General features: G+C 43.3%; 1 protein-coding gene and 1 non-coding gene across 3 annotated transcripts in view; both read right to left on the bottom strand.

The window, feature by feature from the left end:
- PIAS3 (protein inhibitor of activated STAT 3) overlaps positions 1-8,981 on the bottom strand; it is a 43,238-nt gene extending 34,257 nt beyond the window's left edge. Inside the window, exon 1 of one of the 2 annotated variants that reach the window (XM_087705356.1) lies at positions 8,908-8,981. Coding sequence is in view for 1 of the 2 variants with exons in the window: in XM_087705355.1 (XP_087561481.1) it covers positions 4,973-4,996 (24 nt within the window). In the remaining variant the exon portion in view is untranslated. Of the gene's footprint in view, positions 1-4,972; positions 5,084-8,907 lie in introns of those variants that run through there. The other variant, XM_087705355.1, reaches the window with a different exon arrangement.
- A 2,897-nt stretch (positions 8,982-11,878) lies between these two features.
- LOC148048769 (U6 spliceosomal RNA) lies at positions 11,879-11,988 on the bottom strand. The gene has a single exon (XR_015695736.1). It is a non-coding gene; the product is annotated as a U6 spliceosomal RNA (small nuclear RNA).
- Between the last annotated feature and the right edge of the window lie 12,041 nt (positions 11,989-24,029).

Genomic DNA, 24,029 nt, shown 5'->3' with positions numbered 1-24,029 from the left:
AGCCATAACAGTCCATCAGTCCATCAACTGAAATGATGTTCCCTAGTTGGGTCATGAAACATCTGCACGAAAACAACCTAGTTCAAAAGCACCGAAGACCCCTTCAGGCGTTTCATTACCTGACTAAGCAACATCCTCAGTGCTAGAAGGGAGTGGGGATTACTCTCCTTTTATATACCAGTGGCTTGCCCTGTGGTTGTTGTTAGGTGTTAAACCGCACTTTCTAGCACTGAAGACGTTACCTAGCTGGGTCATGAATCGTCTGCTCAGCTAGGAAAACGCCCAAGGACTCTGCATAAGTGTATATCGCTACGGTTAATCCTCAACTTACGACCACAATGAAGTGAATCCGGCTTCCCAGATTCCCAGTGAATTTTCTTTGTTTCTAAAGCCCAATCTCACATGTAAACATGGTCCTCCCAATACGCAGCTGGAACAAACCTCCCCCGGCTAATGAAATATGGGACAAACCTATCATATGTGGTGGGAGTGCCCGAAAGCTTTTTTAGAATTTATTTATTTTTATTTTCAAAACAAACACAACACATAAAATCTTCCTTCTTTACATACTGTAGAAAGTGTACCAGCTGGTTACAAAAGGTTTTCGTGCATCTCTTCCACATTCATCAAGCATAATTCATATTAACTCAAGTATTTTAACTCAAATATTTATACATGTTACCCTTATACTCCATTTATATTTGACTATAATTATTTAAACATCCTTCATCATAAAATATTCCAAAATTTAATACATAACCACATACTGGCATTTCAGTTAATATTTCTAAAATCCTCCAATAACCCTGAATCCTTACATCCTATTCTAGCTACATATCCATAATATTTAATAACAAACTTTTCTAATCCTCCTTTCCAAATCGCTGTTGGCAATTTTCATCTAGTTTCCTTATATTATACATATACATATACAAACATACATACATACATACATACATACATATGTTGTCATCATTATCCTTCCTTTATTTGACTATATCCTGTATCATAACATTTTACCCCTAATAATCAAAACTTAACTGTATCTAACTTAATTCTTTTTTATTAACCTTTGTATATAATCCAAAAGGATTTCTAATCTTCCTTTCATGGGTACCATTCAATATTCATATCCAATTATTACTTATCATAACACTAGACATTGTATACATTATCATTATCAATTATTTATTTAATCTATTATTACTACATTTCACTAAGTTTAACTAGTTTTAAGTTATATTCTTGTGCCCGAAAGCTTTTTGACACCTTTTGGAACCAGATAAGAAAGTGATTGGAAGAGATGTTAAATCAAAGGATGGGGATGAGGCCAGAATTATTTCTCTTGGGGATTACAAAAGAAAATACATAGCAGAGGTGGATTATATTTAATATTGTATAACTTAACGGCGGCAAGACTGGTCTTCGCACAAAATTAGAAAAACAAAGAGATCCCCCTCCCCCCCACCCCGGAACAATAAATAATAAATAAGATTCTGACGTGCGCAGAGATGGACAGGTTGACTCTAGAGCTGAAAGACAAGGAATACCACAAAATCTGGGAGAAATGCTACCAATGGTTAGAAACGAGGGGAATGGAGAGGGTATGGAGAGCAGAAGAGCCAATAATTGTTTTTGGGAGTTGATGGTAAGACGAATTGATGTAAACATTTAACAATATAATATGATGTTGGTTATGTCATAGTATACATGTGGTTATTTGTTATGGAAATGAAAGAATAAAAAAATTCATATTAAAAAAAAAAAAGAAACGAGGGGAAATATTGGGACAGAAAAACAGGGATAAGTTAAGAATTGGAAAATGTGGTTATTAAAACTGTACGATAGGTAGGAATTGGATATGTCTACGTACTGATAGTAACAATATCATGAAAAGGGATTAATGGGTAGGTAATTTGATTACACAAACCTATGTAATGGATATAAATTGTTATTATTGTAAGATCCAAAAAAACCCAACAACTTTACGCCAGAAATGTGGCACTGTGTCCAACGTTTCCAATGTTTACTTAATAAAAACCTTTTTATAAATTTTAAAAAAAATGAGACAAACAAGAAACTCACACAGCAGGGATGAATCCTGCCTGCTGTGAAGAAGCAGAGGAGAGAGGAAGAGTAGGGAATGGAGAAGGCTTGTGGCTGAGCCCATTCAAAAAAACTTTGGGAAAATCAGGATTCCCGCAGCCCTCCCTTGGTATGCTAAGGAAGGCCCCTCCTCTGGGGCAGGATTTCTTCATCCAGGGCTTAATTGCAGAAAAGGGGGAGGGGGAGAGGGGCTGGCAGGGAATCCAGCCTGGAAAATTCCATCCCTTTAATGGTGGGGGGGCTACCAAGAGCCGCCTACGGGGACCCTGTGCAGAGCCGACATCCGCCTGGCTTCAAAAGGCTGCTCAAACGCATCAACAGGTTCAGTTGAATTTACTCCCACGGTAACAACAGGAGTAAACTGCTACTACTAATCCCTCGATCCTGGAGACTAGTGGTCCTCGACTTACAACAGTTGGCTTAGTAACCATTCAAAGCTGCAAATGGCACTGAAAAAGGGGACCCAATATGACCATTTTCCACACTTACGTCCGTTGCGTCTCCCCACGGTTGTCTGATTTACACAGGGGTTCGTCCTTATGACGGTCGCAGGGTCCCGGGGTCATGCTATCCCCAAGCAAAATCAGGGGGGGGGAGCCAGATTCACTTAACAACAGGGTGACTAATTGAACAACGGCAGTATTTCATTTGAACAAACGTGGCAAGAAAAGTCGTCACATGGGGGGCAAGCTCACTAAGCAACGAAAATGTTTCGGCTCGATAGTGGTCGTAGGTCGAGGACTAGCTGTATTCATCAATCTGCTGAAGCCACAGTTGCCTGACCCAAGTCACAACAACACAACTCTGCAGGATCCTGGCAACAATTTCAGACCCAAATAAAGAAATTGCATTCGGACTTAATGCTCTAACCCAGTGTTTCTCAACCTTGGCAACTTGAAGATGTCTGGACTTCAAGTCCCAGAATTCCCCAGCCAGCGAATTCGCTGGCTGGGGAATTCTGGGACTTGAAGTCCAGACATCTTCAAGTTGCCAAGGTTGAGAAACACTGCTCTAACCGAATTCTCTCATTACAAACAGACCTCGACTTACATCAGTCCATTTAATGACCGTTCAAAGTTACGACGCCACTGTAAAAAGGGACTTGCGACCGTTTTTCACACTTACGGCCTTAGGATCACCTGATCAAAATTCAAATTTCTCACATTTATGACAGTCGCAGTGTCCCGGGGTCACGCGATCCGCTTTTGTGACGTGCTGACAAGGAAAGTCAATGGGGAAGCCGGATTCACTTAACAACCATGCTACTGCAGTGATTCACTTAACAACTGTGGCAAGAAAGGTCTTAAAATGAGGCAAAATTCATGTTTCACTTAGCAACAGCAATTTGGGGCTCAATTGTGGTCGTAAACCCGAGGACTACCTTACTCAAAGGCAATTCAGAGATTCACTTAATAACCGTCACTAACAAATGCAATGATTCACTTAACAGCCCTGGCAAGAGAAGTCATAAAATGGGGCAAAACACACTTAACAAATGTTTCACTTAGCCACAAAAATTCCAAGATACAGAAGAAAAAAAATTGGCAATGATGATAGATTTAAGAAGATAAACCATCCATGCCCATCGCCCCATATTAATCTGCCCTTTCTCCCCCTCCTCTATTCAGGGACCCCAGCCCCATTGTGGCCCCCCAACCCACCTTAACTTCCCTGGATTCCCCCCCAAACACACACAATAACTCATCCCTTACTATCTGGGGTCCCTCTGGCCACATCCATCCATGCCCACTGCCCTCTTTTCTCCCCTCCCCAATTCAGGGACCCCAGCCCCATTGACACCCCCCCAACTGCCCCATTCACACACATCCCACCCACCTTAACTTCCCTGGATCCCCCTCCCCCAATAACTCGCCCCTCACCATCTGTGGGCCCCTCTGGTCAAATCCATCTATGCCCTTTTCTCCCCCTCCCCAATTCAGGGAACCCAGTTCCCAGAGTTGAGCCCCCCCCCCCACCTCAGCCTTAATTTCCCTGGATTCACCCCCCAACTCACCCCTCACCATTTGTGGGGCCCTCTGGTCAAATCCATCCATGCCCATCTTCCCCTTTCCCCCCTCCCCAATTCAGGGACCCCAGCTCCAGAGATGACCCCCATCCCCATTTGCAGCCCCCTCACCCACTCCAACCTTAACCTCCCTGGATCCCCCTCCCTCAACAACTCACCCCTCTGCTCCCCTCCAATCCACCCATACCCACAGCCCCCTTTTCTCCCCCCTTGTCCCCCTCCCCTATTCAGGGACCCCAGCCCCATTAACGCCTCCCCCGCACCACAGCCTTAACCTCCCTGGATCCCCCCCCCCAATAACTCATCCCTTACCATCTGGGGGCCCACCTGGCCAAACCCATCCATGCCCACCGCCCCCTTTCCCCCCACTCTCCAATTCAGGGATCCCAGCCCCATTGACGCCCCCCCCCCGTCCACAGCCTTAACTTCCCTGGATCCCCCTCCCTCAACAACTCACCCTTCACCATCTGGGGGGCCCCCCTGGCCAATCCACCCATGCCCATCTCCCCCTCCCCAATTCAGGGACCCCAGCCCCATTGACTCCCACCCACCGCCTCATTCGTAGCCCCCCCTCCCCAAACTTAACTTCCCTGGACCCCCCCTCCCTCCCTCAACACCGTTTTGCCCTCCCCATCCTGCCCCCCCTCTTGGGACCTTTGCAGCCCCCTCCCCAAATTCGGTGCGAGCCCCCCACCCACGACTCCAACCCGCATTTCCCCCCCTCTCCTCATTCCCCCCCCCGGGCTCGTCTCCCCCGCCCTCTCGGGCCCCCGCTCCCCGAGGATGATGGGCTTTGTAGTCCCGCCCCTCTGGTTTCCCTCCCCCCCCCCTCCCGCCTACCTTCAGCTCAGCCGCCTCCGCCATCTTGAGGCATCGTCGCCCCCTTCGCCCAGGGAGCGGGGAGAAATTCCGAGGCCGAGGGAGAAGCGCGCGACAGGCAGCCAGCAACAGCAACGGCGGCGCAGGCCTTGGCCACGCCCCACTCCCTCCCTCCCTTCTGAAGGGCGGGAGGGAGTGGAGGAGGAGAGGGGGCGGGGCCTTGGGAAGCGCTGGAGGGAAGGCGGCTTTTTAGGGAGCATGGCCAAAGTGCCAACCCCGCGCGCAGGCGGAGGGAGGGAGGGAGGGAGGAATGCTCGCTTGGGGAGCAGCAGAAAGAACCGGGTGGCCCCGTTTGCACGCGTGTTCGCTTCACGTGCGAAGAAAAAAGGAAGGAAGGAAGGAAGGAAGGAAGGAAGGAAGGAAGGAAGGAAGGAAGGAAGGAAGGAAGGAAGGAAGGAAGGAAGGAAGGAAGGGGGAGAGAGAGACAATGAGAGAAAGAGAAAGAAAGAAAAGGGGAGGGAGGGAGAGACAGAAAAGAGAGAGACAAAGATAGAAAGAGAAAGAGAGAGAAAGGGAGGGAGAGAGAAAAAAGAGAGTAAGGAAGGAAGGGAGGGAGAGAGAAAGGAAGGAAGGGAGAGAGAAAAAGAAAGAGACAAAGGAAGGAAGAGAAAGGAAGGAAGAGAGAGAAAAGAGAGAGAGAAATAAAAAGAGAACGAGAGAAAGAGAAAAAAGGAAAGAGAAAGAAAGTGGGGGAGAGAGACACAAGAAAGAAAGGAAGGAAGGAAGGAAGGAAGGAAGGAAGGAAAAGAAAGAGAACTTACAGTGACAATTGAGGCCAAAATTTTGGTTGCTATGCAAGAGCATTAAGTGAGTTTCACGTTTTACAAATTGGCCATGCCCACCCAGTCACATGACTGCCAAGCCACGCCCTCAAAATAGGCCACGCCCGCAGAATAGGTAGTTAAAAATTGTGAATTTGCACCCCTGGTGCGAATTCTCCCGCCACGAACCTCTTGGCTGAAGGCGAAGGGTGGCTTAGGAGCCAAGGCGAGAGCTGGGGGACTCAAAGCATAAAACGAGGCACAAGCATCTTTTAGCATGAGAAGAATCCAGCATTTTTTTTCTCCCAAGGGCAGGTATATAACCCCTCCAGTGGCAGGGATTTGTTTAGTGACCGTTCGAAGTTAGAACGGCACTGGGGGAGGGGGGAGTCACTTATTGCAGCCTGCTCGGCAACTGGGATCCTGAAGTCTTCCCAGGACTACTTGCATTTTTGAACATTGAACGGTCGCTAAACGAACTGTCGTAAGTCGAGGACTACCCACCCTGACTTTACTTCAGCAGGCAGAGACAGTAGATTAATATATTCAAAACCACCGTTTGGAATTCCTATGCGGCAAATCCCTTGCTCAATCCAAGAATCCAGAAGATAAACAATAAGGACTCCCTGCCAAGGTTGGAATTTTCACGGGCTCCGATTTCAGCCACTCGATGCCGCTACCGACGTCAGTTGAGGGATTCAGCCCTGGTGCCCGATGCCAATGCCACCCCTGCAAACCCGTCCCGTTGTTCAGAGGGCAAACTTGGCCCAAAGGAGTTTTGGGGGTTTGTTTTAGATTTAGATTAACAGAGTCGGAAGGAACCTTGTAGGTCATTTAGTCCAACCCGCATTCACCCAAGCAGGAGACCCTCCACCATTTCTGACAGAGGGAAGTCCAGTCTCTTCTTGAAAGCCTCCAGGGATGAAGCTCCCACAACTTCCGAAGGCAACTTCTGTTCCATGGGTTGATTGTTCTCCCTGTCAGGAAATTCCTCCTTAATTCCAGGTTGAATCTCTCCTTGGTCAGTTTCCATCCATTCTTCCTTCTCTGGCCTTCGGGGGCTTTGGAGAATAGCTTGACCCCCTTCCTCCTCTCTGGGGCAGCCCCTCAAATATTGGAAGATGTTCTCCTGTCTCCCCTGGTCCTTCTCTTCCCTAGACTAGCCAGGCCCAGTTCCTGCAATCATCCATCGTATGTTTTAGCCTCCAGTCCCCTCATCATCCTGGTTGCTCTTCTCTGCACTCTTTCTAGAGTCTCAACATCCTTTACAGTTTAAGAGAGTTGGAAGGGACTTTGAAGGTCATCTGGTCCAACCCCCCCTCTTTCTAGAGTCTCAACATCCTTTACAGTTTAAGAGAGTTGGAAGGGACTTTGAAGGTCATCTGGTCCAACCCCCCCTCTTTCTAGAGTCTCAACATCCTTTACAGTTTAAGAGAGTTGGAAGGGACTTTGAAGGTCATCTGGTCCAACCCCCCCTCTTTCTAGAGTCTCAACATCCTTTACAGTTTAAGAGAGTTGGAAGGGACTTTGAAGGTCATCTGGTCCAACCCCCTTTCCAAGCAGGAGACCCTACACCATTTCCGACAGACGGCAGTCCAGTCTCTTCTCGAAAGCCTCCTGGGATGAAGCTCCCACAACCTCCAATGGCAACTTCTGTTCCATGGGTTGATTGCTCTCACCTTCAGGAAATTCCTCCTTATTTCCATGTTGAATCTCTCCTTGAATCTTTCCTTGGACAGAATCTCTCCTGTCTTACCTTCAGGTGCTTTGGAAAATAGCTTGACCCCCTTCCTCCTCTCTGGGGCAACCCCTCAAATATAGGAAGATGCTCTCCTGTCTCCCCTGGTCCTTCTCTTCCCTAGACTAGCCAGGCCCAGTTCCTGCAACCGTTCATCGGATGTTTTACACTCCGGTCCCCTCATCATCCTGGTTGGTCTTCCCTGCACTTTTTCTAGAGTCTCAATATCCTTTACAGATTAACAGAGTTGGAAGGGACCTTGGAGGTCATCTAGTCCAACCCCCCATGGCCAAGCAGGGTGATTACCCATTGTGTTGGCTTTTTGGAAGGCCAAAAAAGGATGATCACATGACCCCAGGACACTGCAACCGTCGTAAATATGAGTCTCTGTTGCCATGCAACTCAATTTCGATCACATGACCCCGCGGACGCTGCAACAGCCGTATGTCTGAAAAATGGTCGTAAGTCACTTTTTTCATTTCACACAATTCCTTGTGTTTCTAATCACATGTGGCCAATAAAGAATTTTAAAATTCTACATTTCAGCTCCACTTTAATGGTAAAGGTTCTCCTTGCACATAGGTGCTAGTCATTCCCGACTCTAGGGGGCGGTGCTCATCCCCGTTTCAAAGCCCAAGAGCCAGCGCTGTCCGAAGACGTCTCCGTGGTCTTGTGGCCGGCACAACTCAACTCCCCCGAAGGCGCACAGAACGCTGTTCCCTTCCCACCAAAGGTGGTCCCTATTTTTCTACTTGCATTTTTTACCTGCTTTCGAACTGCTAGGTTGGCAGAAGCTGGGACAAGCGACGGGAGCTCACTCCATTATGCGGCGCTAGGGATTCGAACCGCCGAACTTCTGATCAAGAAGCTCTTAGCGTCTTAGCCACTGAGCCACTGTGAACTTTTAAGTTTTTCTACTTTTTACGTTTTACACGTTACTTTACTTTTTTACTTTAGTTATTTACTTTACTTATTCTACTTTTTTATTTTACTTTTTTACTTTAATTTACAGTAGGCACACACAAGAATGCTGGCTAGAGGATTTTACACTTTTAAAGTCACACACACACACACACACACACACACACACCGCGAGAGGCCAGGCTAACCCTTCTGAAAAGTGCTCGGATTCATGCAGGATTAACTTGAAGCCCACCCACCTAATTACCCCCCCCCCAAAAAAAACCAATTTACATTTCGGGAAACCTAAAAGCCAAGCTGAGCCCTTCTTAAGGCAAACCCCAGCCGCGAAAAGTCCCGCAAAAGTTGGGAGGACTTTGGTCACTGTTCCTAAAACTGCAGGGCTGATGCTGCAGGATTTGTGGCTCTGAACTGCTTCCTTACTGAAAAATAATATTTTTTGGGGAAGTGGGTTGTCCTGGGCTATTTTCACTTACCCTGTTCTCTTTAATGTCCTTTTTCCTCTTGGCTCCACCTGGCCTCTGCCAAGAAGCCTACTGGGGACGCAGGGAGCGCTGGGTTTAAGGGTTTTTTGCACCCCCCCCTCCAGTTGTAAGTCCACACCTGTTTGTTACCCTTAGCCTGCACAAAAGAGCCCATCGCCCTCTCTCAAGCCAGAAACGCTTTTTAAAGACCACTCCTCCAGCTGGTTCCTCTGTTGGCCAGAAGCAGGAAGTTACAGATCCAGGCAGTTAAAGAAACTTTCACACACACACACAAACACAACAGAAAGGTTTTATTCACTGGTTGTGCCCCCTGCAGTTTGATTGCCACACCAGCCGGATTTCGGGGCAGCTCTTAAATCGAATTACTGGTTTAAAATATACCACAGCTCTCTTGGTTTCTTTCTTTCTTTCTTTCTTTCTTTCTTTCTTTCTTTCTTTCTTTCTTTCTTTCGCCAGCCTTCGAGGCAGTTCTTAAATCGAGTTACTGGTTTAAAATATACTAAAGCTGTCTTGGTTTCTTTCTTTCTTTCTTTCTTTCTTTCTTTCTTTCTTTCTTTCTTTCTTTCTTTCTTTCTCCAGCTTTCGAGGCAGCTCTTAAATTGAGTTACTGGTTTAAAATATACCACCGCTCTCTTGGTTTCTTTCTTTCTTTCTTTCTTTCTTTCTTTCTTTCTTTCTTTCTTTCTTCCTTCCTTCCTTCCTTCCTTCCTTCCTTTCATTTATTCACAAACATTTGGAATACAGTGTATTGTCAGGCTATATCATTTACAAAAAAGCAAAGAACAAAAAGAAATATTAACACATATATTAAAGATAAAGGTTCCCCTCACCCATATGTGCTAGTTGTTCCCGACTCTAGGGGGCGGTACTCATCTCTGTTTCAAAGCCGAAGAGCCAGCGCTGTCCGAAAACGTCTCCGTGGTCATGTGGCCGGCATGACTCAACGCCAAAGGTGCATGGAACGCTGTTCCCTTCCCACCAAAGGTGGTTCCTATTTTTCTACTTGCATTTTTTACCTGCTTTCGAACTGCTAGGTTGGCAGAAGCTGGGACAAGGAACGGGAGCTCACTCCGTTATGCGACGCTAGGGATTCGAACCACCCAACTCCCGACGTTTCTGATCAACAAGCTCAGTCACTGAGCCACTGTATCCCTTGATATATTATATTAATAGAATACATATATATTAATAACAATAATAATAATGTAACAGAATAATTTTGACTAGATTTATCTTTATGTTAGCTTATTTGTAATTCTGTTAATTATGTTAGCCTATTTATAATTATAAACCACTTTTATATTTAATTCACACATAGCAATAATCTTTCCTCATCTAATTTCTACCTCTTCTCTCTAACCACTCGTAAACTCCATTTCCATGTTAAGTAATATCCTGTGTCGTCTTTGTCCTTTATTTTTAATGTCAATCTGTCCATCTCTGCGCAATCTAATATTTTCCGAATTACATCCTCATCCGATGGAGCATTCTCATTTTTCCAGTGTTGTGCATATTCAATCCTTGCTGCTGTCAATAGAAGCAAAACTAAATATATAGACCCTTTATCATAGCCCTCTGGCATTATACCCCCCAAAAAATATTTCTGGCTTCAGATCTATATGTTGCTTTAAAGGAGTATATGAATCAATATGGATCCATATTGGCTCTTTGCTTTTATTATGAATTGCTTATGTTACTGTTGTGATTCAGCAGCAGTCTTCTGTGAGTCTTTTCAGGATGCAACAATACAGCTGGGGCTTGTTAGGGGCATCTTCTGGGGATAAAAGGACGGATGGTGCCACGCCCTGGTTGCAGGAGTCAACGTTCCTTCGTTCGTTCAACATTCATTGATCATCAGTCATGGTTTATTTGAGAGCACTTGGAGAAGTGATTTGCTTTCTGTAACCCTGATAATAATCAAAACTTAACTGTATCTAACTTAATTCTTTTTTATTAACCTTTGTATATAATCCAAAAGGATTTCTAATCTTCCTTTCATGGGTACCATTCAATATTCATATCCAATTATTACTTATCATAACGCTACACGTTGTATACATTATTATCATTATCAATTATTTTTTTAATTATATCTATTATCACTAAATTTCACTAAGTTTAACTATAAAGGTTTTTTTTTCAAGAGACGACAGGTTTTTTTGTAAATTGGAGATTGGCAGGACCGTCTCCAGGCAGGCAGCAGAGGGAACTCCCGCCTAAGAAATCGTGGGAAGGCATCAGTGGCTTCTTGTGCCATCAGCAATCATATTGCCCATCCTGTTTTTATCCACAGCCACAGGAAAATGGGCTGCTGAGTTTTGTCCAAGCCAGTTCCTTAGATTTTTTTAAAAAAATATTTTTTATTGAAAATTTTTGGGGGAAAAAAGGGGGGGGGCTTTTACAAATATTTCCCTCCCCTCCGCTACCCTCCCCACCCAAACTCAACCCCCCCAAACTTCCCCCCCACCCCCGATTACCCAGAACAAATACAGGGTATAAATCTTTAACAAAGATGTTCTAAAATAAACTTTAAAAAAGTTAGTATCATCTTTCACTCCTCTTTCGTTAGGCTAACTCTAAACAGATTATATCATTCCTTGCGTCTTCAGTCATAAACTATCTGGAATTTTCTTAGTCCCGTATTTATTTTGAATATAGTCAATCCAACTTCTCCACTACAGTTTATATCTCTCATTTGAATGGTCCTTGAGATATGCTGATATTTTAGCCATCTCTGCTAAGTTTGTGACTTTTAATGTCCATTCTGGAATAGTAGGCAAATCTTCCTTCTTCCACTATTGCACCACCAACAGTCTTGCTGCAGTTATTAAGTGCAAAATCAAGTTAGTCTCTATAACTGTACAATCAGTAGTTATATCTAACAGGAATAACTGAGGGGTAAACGTTATCCTTTTTTAAAGAACATTTTGCATAATCCACCATATTTTTATCCAAAATGCTTAAAAATATGGAACGCTTCACGAATGTGCGTGTCATCCTTGTGCAGGGGCCATGCTAATCTTCTCTGTATTGTTCCAATTTTTGTATATCTGCTGCCGAAGTTCCTTACATTTTGAAGCCACAATGTTCTTCCGCTTGGACCTCATTTGCCTTCAATCTTTCCCTGGAGGATTAAGTGAAAGATGCTTTATTTTTCCAGGTGTGGCATCCCAGGTCCGAAATAGTCTCACTTTTGCTTTTTGATGGTTCTGATGATTTTACCTTGGTTTTTCCAGGCGGTTTATCCCCTCCTCCTTTCTGATTTTGTTGACCCAGCTTCAGTGGTGGGTTTCAAAAATTGTTGGAACCTACTCTGTGGGTGTGGTCTCCTTTGTGGGAGTGGCTTGCCACCCGTGTGACCGGATGGGAGTGGCCTGCTGCCCATGTGACCAGATATGAAATTATGAATTAGTACTTAGGTCGGTCCAAGTAGCTATTCAGAAGTTAGTGGTTAGAAGCAATTGTAAAGCAAGATATGGAATTAAAACCAGAAATATTTTGTTGGCTATTTGAAAAGGAGTATAATATATATTTAATTTTACACATGTTAGCAGCTGCTGGAATTGTGTTTGCACAACAGTGGAAAAACAGAGATATGTAAATGAATAAATATTACAATGTGCAGGAATAAATAAATTGACAATTAAAATCAAGAAGGCTTTGAATACTTTTTCACCTGGGATTGGTTTTAGCAATTGCCAACTAACGGAAACAGAAATTAGAAATCCAAAAGTATGAAAGAAAACACCAATTATGTAAGGAAAGATCCCTAAAATGTATAAGGAAATATTACTAGATCATTATTAATGCGTAGATAACTGTGGGACATTACACACCCACCAGTGGTGGTTTCAAAAAAAATTTGGAACCTCTTCTGTAGGTGTGGCCTGCTTTCCGGGTCCACTCGTGGAACCTCTTCTAACCGGTTCGGTAGATTTGATGAACCGGTTCTACCGAACTAGTGCGAACTGGTAGGAACCCACCTCTGCCCAGCTTATACATAACAGTCACCTGTCAATCCACATTTCAAATGCTTCTATTTCTTCAAGTGGTTTTCTATCAGAGACCAACTCTCCCCTCCATAGACTGGGATAGAAAAGATGTTGCCTCAATGAATAAATGATTGTGATTGATACTAAAACTGTATAAGGAGATATTGAAAAAATGGAAGAATGAAGGATGGAATATTGATTTAACTATGGAAATATGAACAACCAAAATAGGTGGAAAACACGTCTTTGAATATTATAGCGATATGAAAGGGGGGGAAAAGTTAAAATAGAGATAGAAAATAGCGGGGGGGAAATAATAATTATATATTAATATGTTAAGATTAATATTAATATTAAGATACAAAAGGACAGAAGGTGGTTCAGAAAGGAAGGGTGATGATAATATGAAACAAGGGAAATGAAATGTAGTATTTAGGAATAATAAGACTATGTTTATGTGTACTGAAATGATACCCAGATACCACACCATTCACGCACTGATATGTATAAAGAATGTAAAAAATAAAAATTTGATTGAAAAAGAAAAGTTGTAGCATCTGACAAGCCTGATTTTCAGTCTTAGGCTTATGTCGTGACAATGGCAGAAGACATTTTTTTTTATTGTGAAGAATGCTGTTTGAGCTTTCTCTATCCTTGTTTTTACTTCAGTGGTCCTACATCACCAAATGAACTGTTGTGTGCCGAGGGCTACCCTTATGATGATGATGATTATGGTTATTACTATTCTGTTGCTTTGCGTGCACACTGAGGGCTTCTGCACCAGAGGCAAATTTCTTCGTGTGTCTAATCACACTTGGCCAAATAGAAGAGAAGAGAAGAATAGGAATGGAAAAGAAGAGAAGAGAAAAATGGGAATGGAATGGAGTGGAAGGGGAGGAGAGGAGAGGAGAGAAGAGAAGAGGAGAAAAATAGGAATGGAAGAGAAAAATAGGAATGGAAGAGAAGAGAAGAGAAAAATAGGAATGGAAGAGAAGAGGAAAATAGGAATGGAAAAGAAGAGAAGAGAAAAATAGGAATGGAATGGAGTGGAAGGGAAGGGGAGGAGAGGAGAGAAGAGGAGAGGAGAAAAATAGGAATGGAAGAGAAAAATAGGAATGGAAGAGAAGAGAAGAGGAAAATAGGAATGGAAGAGAAGAGAAGAGAAAAATAGGAATGGAAGAGAAGAGGAGAGAAGAGAAGAGAAGAAAAATAGGAATGGAAGAGAAGAGGAAAAGAGAAGAGGAAAATAGGAATGGAATGGAATAGAATAGAATAGAATAGACTTTATTGCCACTTTGAATGCACACTAACTGGCATACATTCAAATTGAAATTTCTTTGCGTTCAGCTCTTAAAGAATCGCCACCTCCAACATGGCAAGATAAATAAATAAATAGATACCAAAGTGTGTATATATGCCCACATATATCATATGCTTTGCCATTTTTGAAAGCCACCCCATTCAAAAGACAGGGTGGCACAGAAAACAAGGAAGACATAAAGAGATTAACCTACGAATCAGATAAGGCGCATCAACCCACCCCATAACCAATGAAGGCTCAATACATGGAAACACGTTCTCTCTGTTACTCTGCAGCACGCCTGCAAAACTGAATTATGTGTGCAGCAGCGGTGGGCTTCACATTTCACATTAACCCTGGTTCGCTGCACGCCCGCGCGCCCGCTCACTCCCCCCTTCTGCGCATGCGCCCGGCCTTCTGCAAATGTGCTTTGCTTGCGCGCATGTGTCCGGTCTCAAAGACGTGTCTAGGAAGGCATAGAGCCAGGGCGGTTGGGTGGGGCCCACCTGCGATTTCTGCTACCGCTTCGGGCGAACCGATCAAACTGGCTGAATGACACCCCGGGTGTGTACCGTGAATGCAGTCGTGCCCCTTTAGACACGGCCTGGAGAATTTTCCTCTGATTTTGGGGGAAAAAAAAAACATAGCTAAGGTGGTATTCTGCCGGTTCGCATCGGTTCGGGTGAATTGGTAGTGGCGGTGGCACGAGGCTCCACCCACCCGCCCAAATGTCATCATAGACCTTCTGCGTGCACGCTCCCGCTACCAAACCGGTAGTGAAGATAATAGGATACCCTGTGTTCTGACCCCCTCCTCCGTCCAGTAACGAAAGCCGAGACAAGCTTAAATGGAATGTCCTTTAATAACAAGACCAGAATCTCGGTGGTTGAAAGCCAAACAAACAAACAGATAAGGACCTTGGCAGCAAGTCCGACAAACCTTGGCAGCAACTCAGACAAACCTTGGTAGCAATCCAGCCTGCCAAGTTAGTTTCTCTTTAGTCAAAGTGTTGACTTCTGCAAGAAGGGCGTGGCACAAGCAGTCTTTTTTATAGTCTGGAGAGGAGCCTAATGACCACCAGCTGAGCGTAATTACCTCCTGTAATTGCGTAATTGTTCCTGACGCCAAATAGCTCTTTGATGGCGTGCATCCAGGAACAACTCACTGCTGGCTTCTGGATCACTCTCCCTTGTCTCCTCCCCACTGGTCCAAGGCTCAGGTGCCACCTGGTGGCCAACCAGTCTCTCTGCATCCTGCTCGGAGTCGGAACCCTGTCCAGGGTCCTCCACATCCTCCAGGGCCGAGTCATAGGGCCCCTCGCTGTCGGAGTCTGGTGGCAGCTCCCAAGGGCTCCTGCTGGGCCACAACACCCTGACTGATATACATAGGGTCACATCTGGTTAAGATTTGGACAAGAGGCCACCAGGAAATCCTAGCACAATTGCCAGACTTGTAAAGCCAGGAAGGACAGCAAGGCAAGCCGCTTCCTTATTGTTACCGAGAAAAGTTTGTGGATGTGGTAGCAGCCGATGGAACCACGGCAGGAAACTGACCTGAGGTGATCCTGAAAAGCTTGTGCAATAGCAAACTTTTTCAGCGATTGTTGTCAACAAAAGATACCTGAATGAAATCAGCCAGGATCAAAGTTTGCGGCCGGGGGGGAGGAGGGTTGTTCTCATGTTTTTTTTTTCCCCTTCCTTTTAGAAAAGGTTTGGAGGAGGGAGTCCTCAACTTACAACAGTTTGTTTGGCACGCCCGTTTCTGATCGCTTCGGGGGGGGGGGGAATCGAGAATGTGCCCAGTGGGGCCTGTTTTGTTTCTCCCTTTTTTCATTCCTTTGACTTCATGTTTCCATTTGCGATCTTTCCTTCTCTGCCCACGGTGTCACTGAAGAAACTACAGGTAGTCCTTGACTTACAACAGCTCATTTAGCGACCGTTCAAAACTACACCTGCACTGGAAAAAAGTGACAGGTCCATTTTTCACACTTACAACTGTTATAGTATCACGCATGATCATGTGATTAAAATTCAGAGGCTTGGCAACTGGCTCATATTTATTTATTTGTTTATTCCTTCCTTCCTTCCTTCTTTCAGTTAGTTGTTATTTAGTTATTTAGTTTCTTTAGTATTATAGTACCTCACATGATCATGTGATTAAAATCCAGACACTAGCTCATATTTATTTATTTGTTCCTTCCTTCCTTCCTTCCTTCCTTCCTTCCTTCCTTCCTTCTTTCTTTCTTTCTTTCTTTCTTTCTTTCTTTCTTTCTTTCTTTCAGTTAGTAGTTATTTAGTTATTTAGTTATTTAGTTATTTAGTTATTTAGTTATTTAGTTATTTAGTTATTTAGTTATTTAGTTATTTAGTTATTTAGTTATTTAGTTATTTAGTTATTTAGTTATTTAGTTATTTAGTTAGTTAGTTAGTTAGTTAGTTAGTTATTTAGTTATTTAGTTAGTTATTTAGTTATTTAGTATTATAGTACCTCACATGATCATGTGATTAAAATCTAGACACTGGCTCATATTTATTTATTTGTTCCTTCCTTCCTTCCTTCAGTTAGTTGTTATTTAGTTATTTAGTTTTTTAGTTATTTAGTTATTTAGTTATTTATTATATTTTATTTATATCTTTTTTTCCCCTTTAATCAACATAAGTGATTGTTGAACAGTGTATTGTCTGAGTTCATTTGGTTTTACAGGCTGGTATTACAGGCTGCTATGGTAATAACAATGATAATTCCTAATAATAATGTATGATTTACTTATACATAATAATCATAATAAGGGACACGGTGGCTCAGTGGCTAAGATGCTGAGCTTGTCGATCAGAAAAGTTGGCAGTTCGGTGGTTCGAATCCCTAGGGCCGTGTAACAGAGTGAGCTCCCGTGACTTGTCCCAGCTTCTGCCAGCCTAGCAGTTCGAAAGCACGTAAAAAATGCAAGTAGAACAATAAGGACCACCTTTGGTGGGAAGGGAACAGTGTTCCATGCACCTTTGCTGTTGAGTCTTACTGGCCACATGACGTCTTTGGACAGCGCTGGCTCTTCGGCTTTGAAACGGGGATGAGCACCGCCCCCTAGAGTCAGGAACGACTAGCACATATGTGCGAGGGGAACCTTTACCTTAATAATCATAATAATATATTATTTACTCATAAGTAATAATAATCTTTCATCATTTAATTGTACATAGTAATGATGTTTTATCTTCTAATATCAACTTCTATTATCTAACCACTGGTAGAACAAGTCCCAGGTTGAAAAAAAAAATGTTTCTTCCTTATCCTTTATTTTTAGTCTATCCATCTCCACACCATCTAGTATCTTTTTGATTTATACTCTCATCTGGTTCGTATTTATGACGGGCGCAGCGGCGAACCTTCTGACAAGCGAAGTCCATGGGGAAGGAGCCGGATTCACTACGCAACACTGTTACTCACTTCCACAACGGCAGTGATTCACTTAACAACGGTGGCAAGGAAGGATGTGAAACGGGGCACTGGAAACATGGAGGCTGTTTGTCAGACTCCCATGGGGCCATGCGCGGACATCTCTGTAGGCTTGTCCTAAGTCCCAAGCTTGGTTGAGTCTTGCTGGGTGATGGAATGAAGGACAATGAAATGGCTCTGTCTTAAGGTAGATCTTTGTTATGTAGAATAGACTGGCCCATTGACAAAGGTATCTGTTTTCCTTTCCTTTCATAAAGTTTTTATTTTTTATTTTTTATTCAAATCCATTCACAAAGATACATTCTTTTAGATACTATTAACATCTATCCAGTATTTAATATTACATATACTTTCAGCGGAAGGATTGCCTTTGCCCAGAAATGGAAAAACAAATTAACTCCAAGCGAAGATGAAAAAATAAGAAAGGTTATGGACTGTGCCGAAATGGACAAACTAACTAAGGAAATCCAGGGAAAGGAAGAATCAGAATTCTACCAGATATGGGATAAATGGTATAGGTGGATGGAGGAAAGAAACAAAAATCAATGAAAGAATATAACAAAAGTCAAAAATAATAGTTATGAGTAAAATAAGAGGGTTAAGAATGGTGAAATCTAAATGAAATACAATAGAAGGGGAAATAATATAAGGTGAGTGGTATCCAGTGGTGGGTTTCAAAAATTGTTGGAACCTACTCTGTGGGTGTGGCCTCCTTTGTGGGAGTGGCTTGCCACCCATGTGACCAGATGGGAGTGGCTTGCTGCCCATGTGACTGGATGGGAGTGGCTTGCCGCCCATGTGACTGGATATGAAATTATGAATTAGTACTTAGGTCGGTCCAAGTAGCTATTCAGAAGTTAGTGGTTAGAAGCAATCGTAAAGCAAGATATGGAATTAAAACCAGAAATATTTTGTTGGCTATTTGAAAGGGAGTATAATATATATTTAATTTTACACATGTTAGCAGCTGCTGGAATTGTGTATGCACAACAGTGGGAAAACAGAGATATGTAAATGAATAAATATTACAATGTGCAGGAATAAATAAATTGACAATTAAAATCAAGAAGGCTTTGAATATTTTTTCACGTGGGATTGGTTTTAGCAATTGCCAACTAACGGAAACAGAAATTAGAAATCCAAAAGTATGAAAGAAAACACCAATTATGTAAGGAAAGGTCCCTAAAATGTGTAAGGAAATATTACTAGATCATTATTAATGCGTAGATAACTGTGGGACATTACACACCCACCAGTGGTGGGTTTCAAAATTTTTTGGAACCTCTTCTGTAGGTGTGGCCTGCTTTCCGGGTCCACTGGCGGAACCTCTTCTAACCGGTGCGGTAGATTTGATGAACCGGTTCTACCAAATAGGTGCAAACTGGTAGGAACCCACCTCTGGTGGTATCGATTGATGATTGCTATTATAAAAAACAGGAAGTTCCTGTTCGTACTGTATTGTATAAATGTGGTGTACGTCTAATTTTTGTGTGTGTGTATTTTACCTGTTTGTTAATAAAAATCTTTAAAAAAAACAACAAACATCTATCTATTAACTATTAACATTTATCACTACCTTCTTACAAATATAGAAAACCAGCTGAGCTCACTTTTTTGCCACCCTGTATCTTCATCTTATTTCGCAACAACACTACTCCTTTGGTCTTCAAAACCTCCCTTCTCTGCCTTCTTCTTTCCTCCTCTCCTTCCTCTTTTCCTCTTCCCCTCTCTTTCCCCCACCCCTCCTCTCTCCTCCTCCTTCTTACCCTCTCTCCTCTTACTTCCCCTCCTTTGCTTCCTCTGCTTTACTTTTCCTTTCTTCCTTTCCCTCCCTTTCGTTGTTGCCCTTGCTTATTTTCTTCCTCTGCCTCCCTTTTAGGGGAAAATATTCTGCCTTTTTAATATTTCCTAGAATACCGCATTTTCCTAGGAGAGGGAAATGGGTGCTAACTTCCTACATTTGCAAGCCCCAATTTCTGTCGTTCCCAAGGACTAGAAACTTGCTTGTTCTCTTTTAAAGGGAAAGCCAACCACCCTAGGAAGAAAAACCATTTCCGGTGTCTCGTTTCTCCTGCAGGCCTCTCTCTCTCTCTGTCTCCCAGCCAGTTGTTCTGCTTTCTAAATTAGGCAGGTGGCAGCGAACGAGTGTCAGGTTCAAAGCCACGGCTGCCCACGGCCAACTTGCGATGCTCCGGTGCCAAAAGAAAGGCTCGTGGGATGTCGAATGGATACACATGACGGCTTTTGTTCCCTCTGCACATTTTTTCCAAGATTCCTCACTCCCACAGCCTGGCAGTTTTTCCACAGCCGGGCTGCTGTTTGCCCCATACAGTGTCCGAAGACTGCCCCAGTACCAGAGATAGGTTGCTGCCGGTACGGACTGGTACAGGCATACTGTTAGTGGAAATTGGCCATACATTTGTGTATTGTTAGTGGCGGCAGCCTGGCCACGCCCACGTACCGGTACCGACCCAGCTTCTCTGCCTTCCGGGAAGGTTCCTTGCTGTGCTCTTTCGAGGGGTTCCCCACCCCACCCCAATTCCTCCCCGATGTTCTCAGTCTTCGAAATGAGGAATCCCGTCTTCCAGGATGACGTGGGCAGCCTGCCGGCTCCGTGGTGGGATCTCCCCGGAGAGAGACTGTTTTCCGCCAGAGAGGTAAGGAGGAAGAAATAGAACAATTGGATGAGTTATCTCACAATGCTGTCGGTCCTTGGCTAAAGACCACAACTGAGCCCCAAATTGATGTTGCTAAGTGTGAAATATGTCGAAAGCATTGGTCTCGTTTTACGATTTTTCTTGCCGCACCCAGTGGTGGCATTCAGTCGGTTCAAACCAGTTCGGGCGAACTGGTAGTGGCTGCCTTGGACACCCTCCCTGCCGCTATGCTGTCCTATTTAGCCACATTTTCTAAGCCGTGCACATTTGTGCAAGCCGCACGCGCTCACTTTCTTGGTGCATGGCGAACCGGTGGTAAAATTATGTGAAAACCACCTCTGGCCACCACATCTGTTAAGTGAATCACTGGTACGGTTAAATTAGCAATCCGGTTGTTAAGTGAATCTGTTTCCCCATTGATGTTATGTGTTGGAAGGTTGCAGAAGGGGGGGGGGTGTCAAATGTACAGGTGGTCCTCAACTTATAGTTGTTTATTTAGTGACGCTTCAAAGTTACAACGGCACTGAAAAAATGTGACAGGAACTTTTTTCACAGTTACGACTTTTGCCGCATACCCAGAGTAGTGTGATCAAAATTCAGGCGATTGGCGACTCATATTTATGACCGTTGCACATTTCCTGGGGTCACGTCGTCCCCTTTTGTGACAAGCAAAGTCTGTGGGGAAGCCACTTCACAACTGACTAACTTAAGTTACTAACGAGTTACGACCTTATCAACTTCAGCAATTCGCTTAAGAACTGTGGCAAGAAATGTCGCAAGACGGGGCCAAACTCACTTGGCATATGCCTCTCTTAACAACAGGCAATTGTGGTCATTAGTTGAGGGCTGCATACGTTGTGTTAAGTGCAGTGACTTTTGCCTTGGTTTTTGTGTGAAGCCACATTGCTTGGAGTTTTTTTGTGGGGGGGGGGGTTGTGAACTCAGAACAGCTGATGAGAGTTTGAGAGCTGGCAGCTTGCAGAGCAATCTTTAGATCAGTGTTTCTCAACCTTGTCAACTTGAAGATGTCTGGACTTCAACTCCCAGAATTCCCCAGCCAGCATTCGCTGGCTGGGGAATTCTGGGAGTTAAAGTCCAGACATCTTCAAGTTGACAAGGTTGAGAAACGCTGCTTTAGATTAATAGATAGATTAACAGGGTTGGGAGGGACCTTGGAGGTCATCTAGTCCAACCCCCCAGCCAAGCAGACCCTGCACCATTTCTGACAGAGATCAGTCCAGTCTCTTCTTGAAAGCTTCCAACTTCTGGAGGCAACTTCTGCTCCACGGGTTGATTGCACATCATCATCTAGGCCCCCTCTGCCTGGACTGATGGCCAGCTGGCTGACTTCCCCCTGACATTAGTCCCATCAGGAGAAGCCCCTCTGTTGTCACAAAACGCCCTGGTGCCCTTACAGAAAGGTTGTTGTTGCAAATTTTTATTTCATTTCCATGGTCTGTCCTGATGCACCTGGATTTGCTCGCTTGCGTACCAAGTTTGGTTGAAATTGCTCGAGGCATTCCAGAGTTATGCTGGAACACACACACACAGCCAGTTTTATTTATATATATATATATATTTGTGTTATATTTGTGCTGATAAATAAATAAAGGGAGACTAGTATAGATCTATTTCAAGCTATTTAGCTCTCATCAGCTAGCCATACCCTTACTGGGATTCGAACCTGTGCTGTATAGCATCTTAGGCAGATGTGTTAACCACTCAGCCACAGAGTTTGTCTCCTTATCAGCCAAGCCAGGGTGAAAGGTATCTATTTAGAGTTACCACCCCCGGTATGCCCAAATATGGGAGGAAGATCACTACTTCCATTCTCTGTCCTTCGGCTCGTCACAAGAGACCATCCAGACAGAAACCTCCAGAATGGAGGTTTATTTATTTATTTTTATCCAGTTTCAGAGTAGAGTAGAGTAGAGTAGAGTAGAGTAGAATAGAATAGAATAGAATAGAATAGAATAGAATAGAATAGAATAGAATAGAATAGAATATGGGAAAGAGAATGGGGAATGGGAATAGAATGGAATGGAATAGAATCAGAATAGAATAGAGTGGAATGGAATGGAATGGAATAGAATATAGGAAAGAGAATGGGGAAGGGGAATGGAATAGAATAGAATGGAATAGATGGAATAGAATAGAACAGAATATAGCAAAGAATGGGGAATGGGAATAGAATAGAATGGAATAGAATGGAATAGAATCAGAATAGAATAGAATAGAATAGAATAGAATAGAATAGAATAGAATATAGGAAAGAGAATGGGGAATGGGGAATGGGAATAGAATAGAATGGGAATAGAATCAGAATAGAATAGAATAGAATAGAATATAGGAAAGAAAATGGGGAATGGGAATAGAAAGGAATGGAATAGAATCAGAATAGAATAGAGTGGAATGGAATGGAATGAATATAGGAAAAAGAATGGGGAATGGGAATGGAATAGAATAGAATGGAATAGAATAGAACAGAATATAGCAAAGAATGGGGAATGGGAATAGAATAGAATCAGAATAGAATAGAATATAGGAAAGAGAATGGGGAATGGGGAATGGGAATAGAATAGAATGGAATAGAATCAGAATAGAATAGAATATAGGAAAGAAAATGGGGAACGTGAATGGAATGGAATGGAAAAGAATGGAATAGAATAGAATAGAATAGAATAGAATCCTTCATTGGCCAGATGTGATTGGACCCACAAGGAATTTCGTCTTTGGTGCGGATGTTCTTAGTATACATAAAGAAAAATAGAATACATTCATCAAGAATCATAAGATGCAACACTTAGCGATAGTCAAGGTTACTAATAAGCCATCAAATCACATTAGGAAAGAAATAAACAACATAAATGTTAAAGATACACGCAACATGGTTATAGTCATAGGAAGGAAGAGAAGAATAATAGTAATACAATCTTAAGTGAATAATTTGAGAGTGTTGTGGTAATGAGTTGTTTTTTTGGAAATTAGTTGGAATTAGTTTTCATTATTTTTATAAATACCTTGCAGCGGTGAAATACCTAATCCTCCTCTCTTTTCCTATATATTCTCAACAACAACAACAACAACCTTGTAAGGTAAGCTTAAAATGACTGGCCCAAAGTCATTTTGCAATGTTCTTCATCCACAAATTCCATAATTTTTCCAAACAGGCTCCCAAATTCCTAGAAAATGCAAAATGGCAAGCTGGGGTGAGTGAGTGGGTGTAAGCTGTAAGGGGTGTTGAAAGCCACACACACACACACACACACACACACACACCACACAGACACACACACACACACCAAGAGTGGGAGAGAAGAAGGGGGAAGCCCCATTCCTGGTTTTGCCCCATGGCTGTTATGATTACACTGGTTTCTTGTAGCAGCCCTTCGGCTGTATGCCAGCCACGTGGTCTCAATATTTCGGTGGTTAGAAAGGGCCTCACCCTGGCTGCCCACCCTGCCCCGCCCCACTTCCCCCCACCATCCCATCTTAATTGGCGTCGCATGGTCAACAGCTCCAGGCATTAAGAATAGGAGGGAAGTGTGAAATTGGACGAGCTCTTGCAAGCACAGCTGGTTTTTGTTCTGAATTTGGGGTGAGAACATCTGGTTTTTTTTGTCTCGAACGGGATATTGTCTGTCTGGGCATTTATTTTTATTTTTTGCCATATCATAAGTTTTCTTGTTACTACAAGCTTCCTATCAGGAC

Source organism: Thamnophis sirtalis, unplaced genomic scaffold, assembly GCF_051295495.1.
Source record: "Thamnophis sirtalis isolate CommonGarterSnake01/CBP01778 unplaced genomic scaffold, rThaSir2_p1.2 scaffold_2, whole genome shotgun sequence".
In the NCBI taxonomy this organism is placed as follows: Eukaryota; Metazoa; Chordata; class Lepidosauria; order Squamata; family Natricidae; genus Thamnophis; species Thamnophis sirtalis.
Note: the sequence above shows the minus strand (reverse complement) of the source record. Positions and strands in the feature narration are given on the sequence as shown.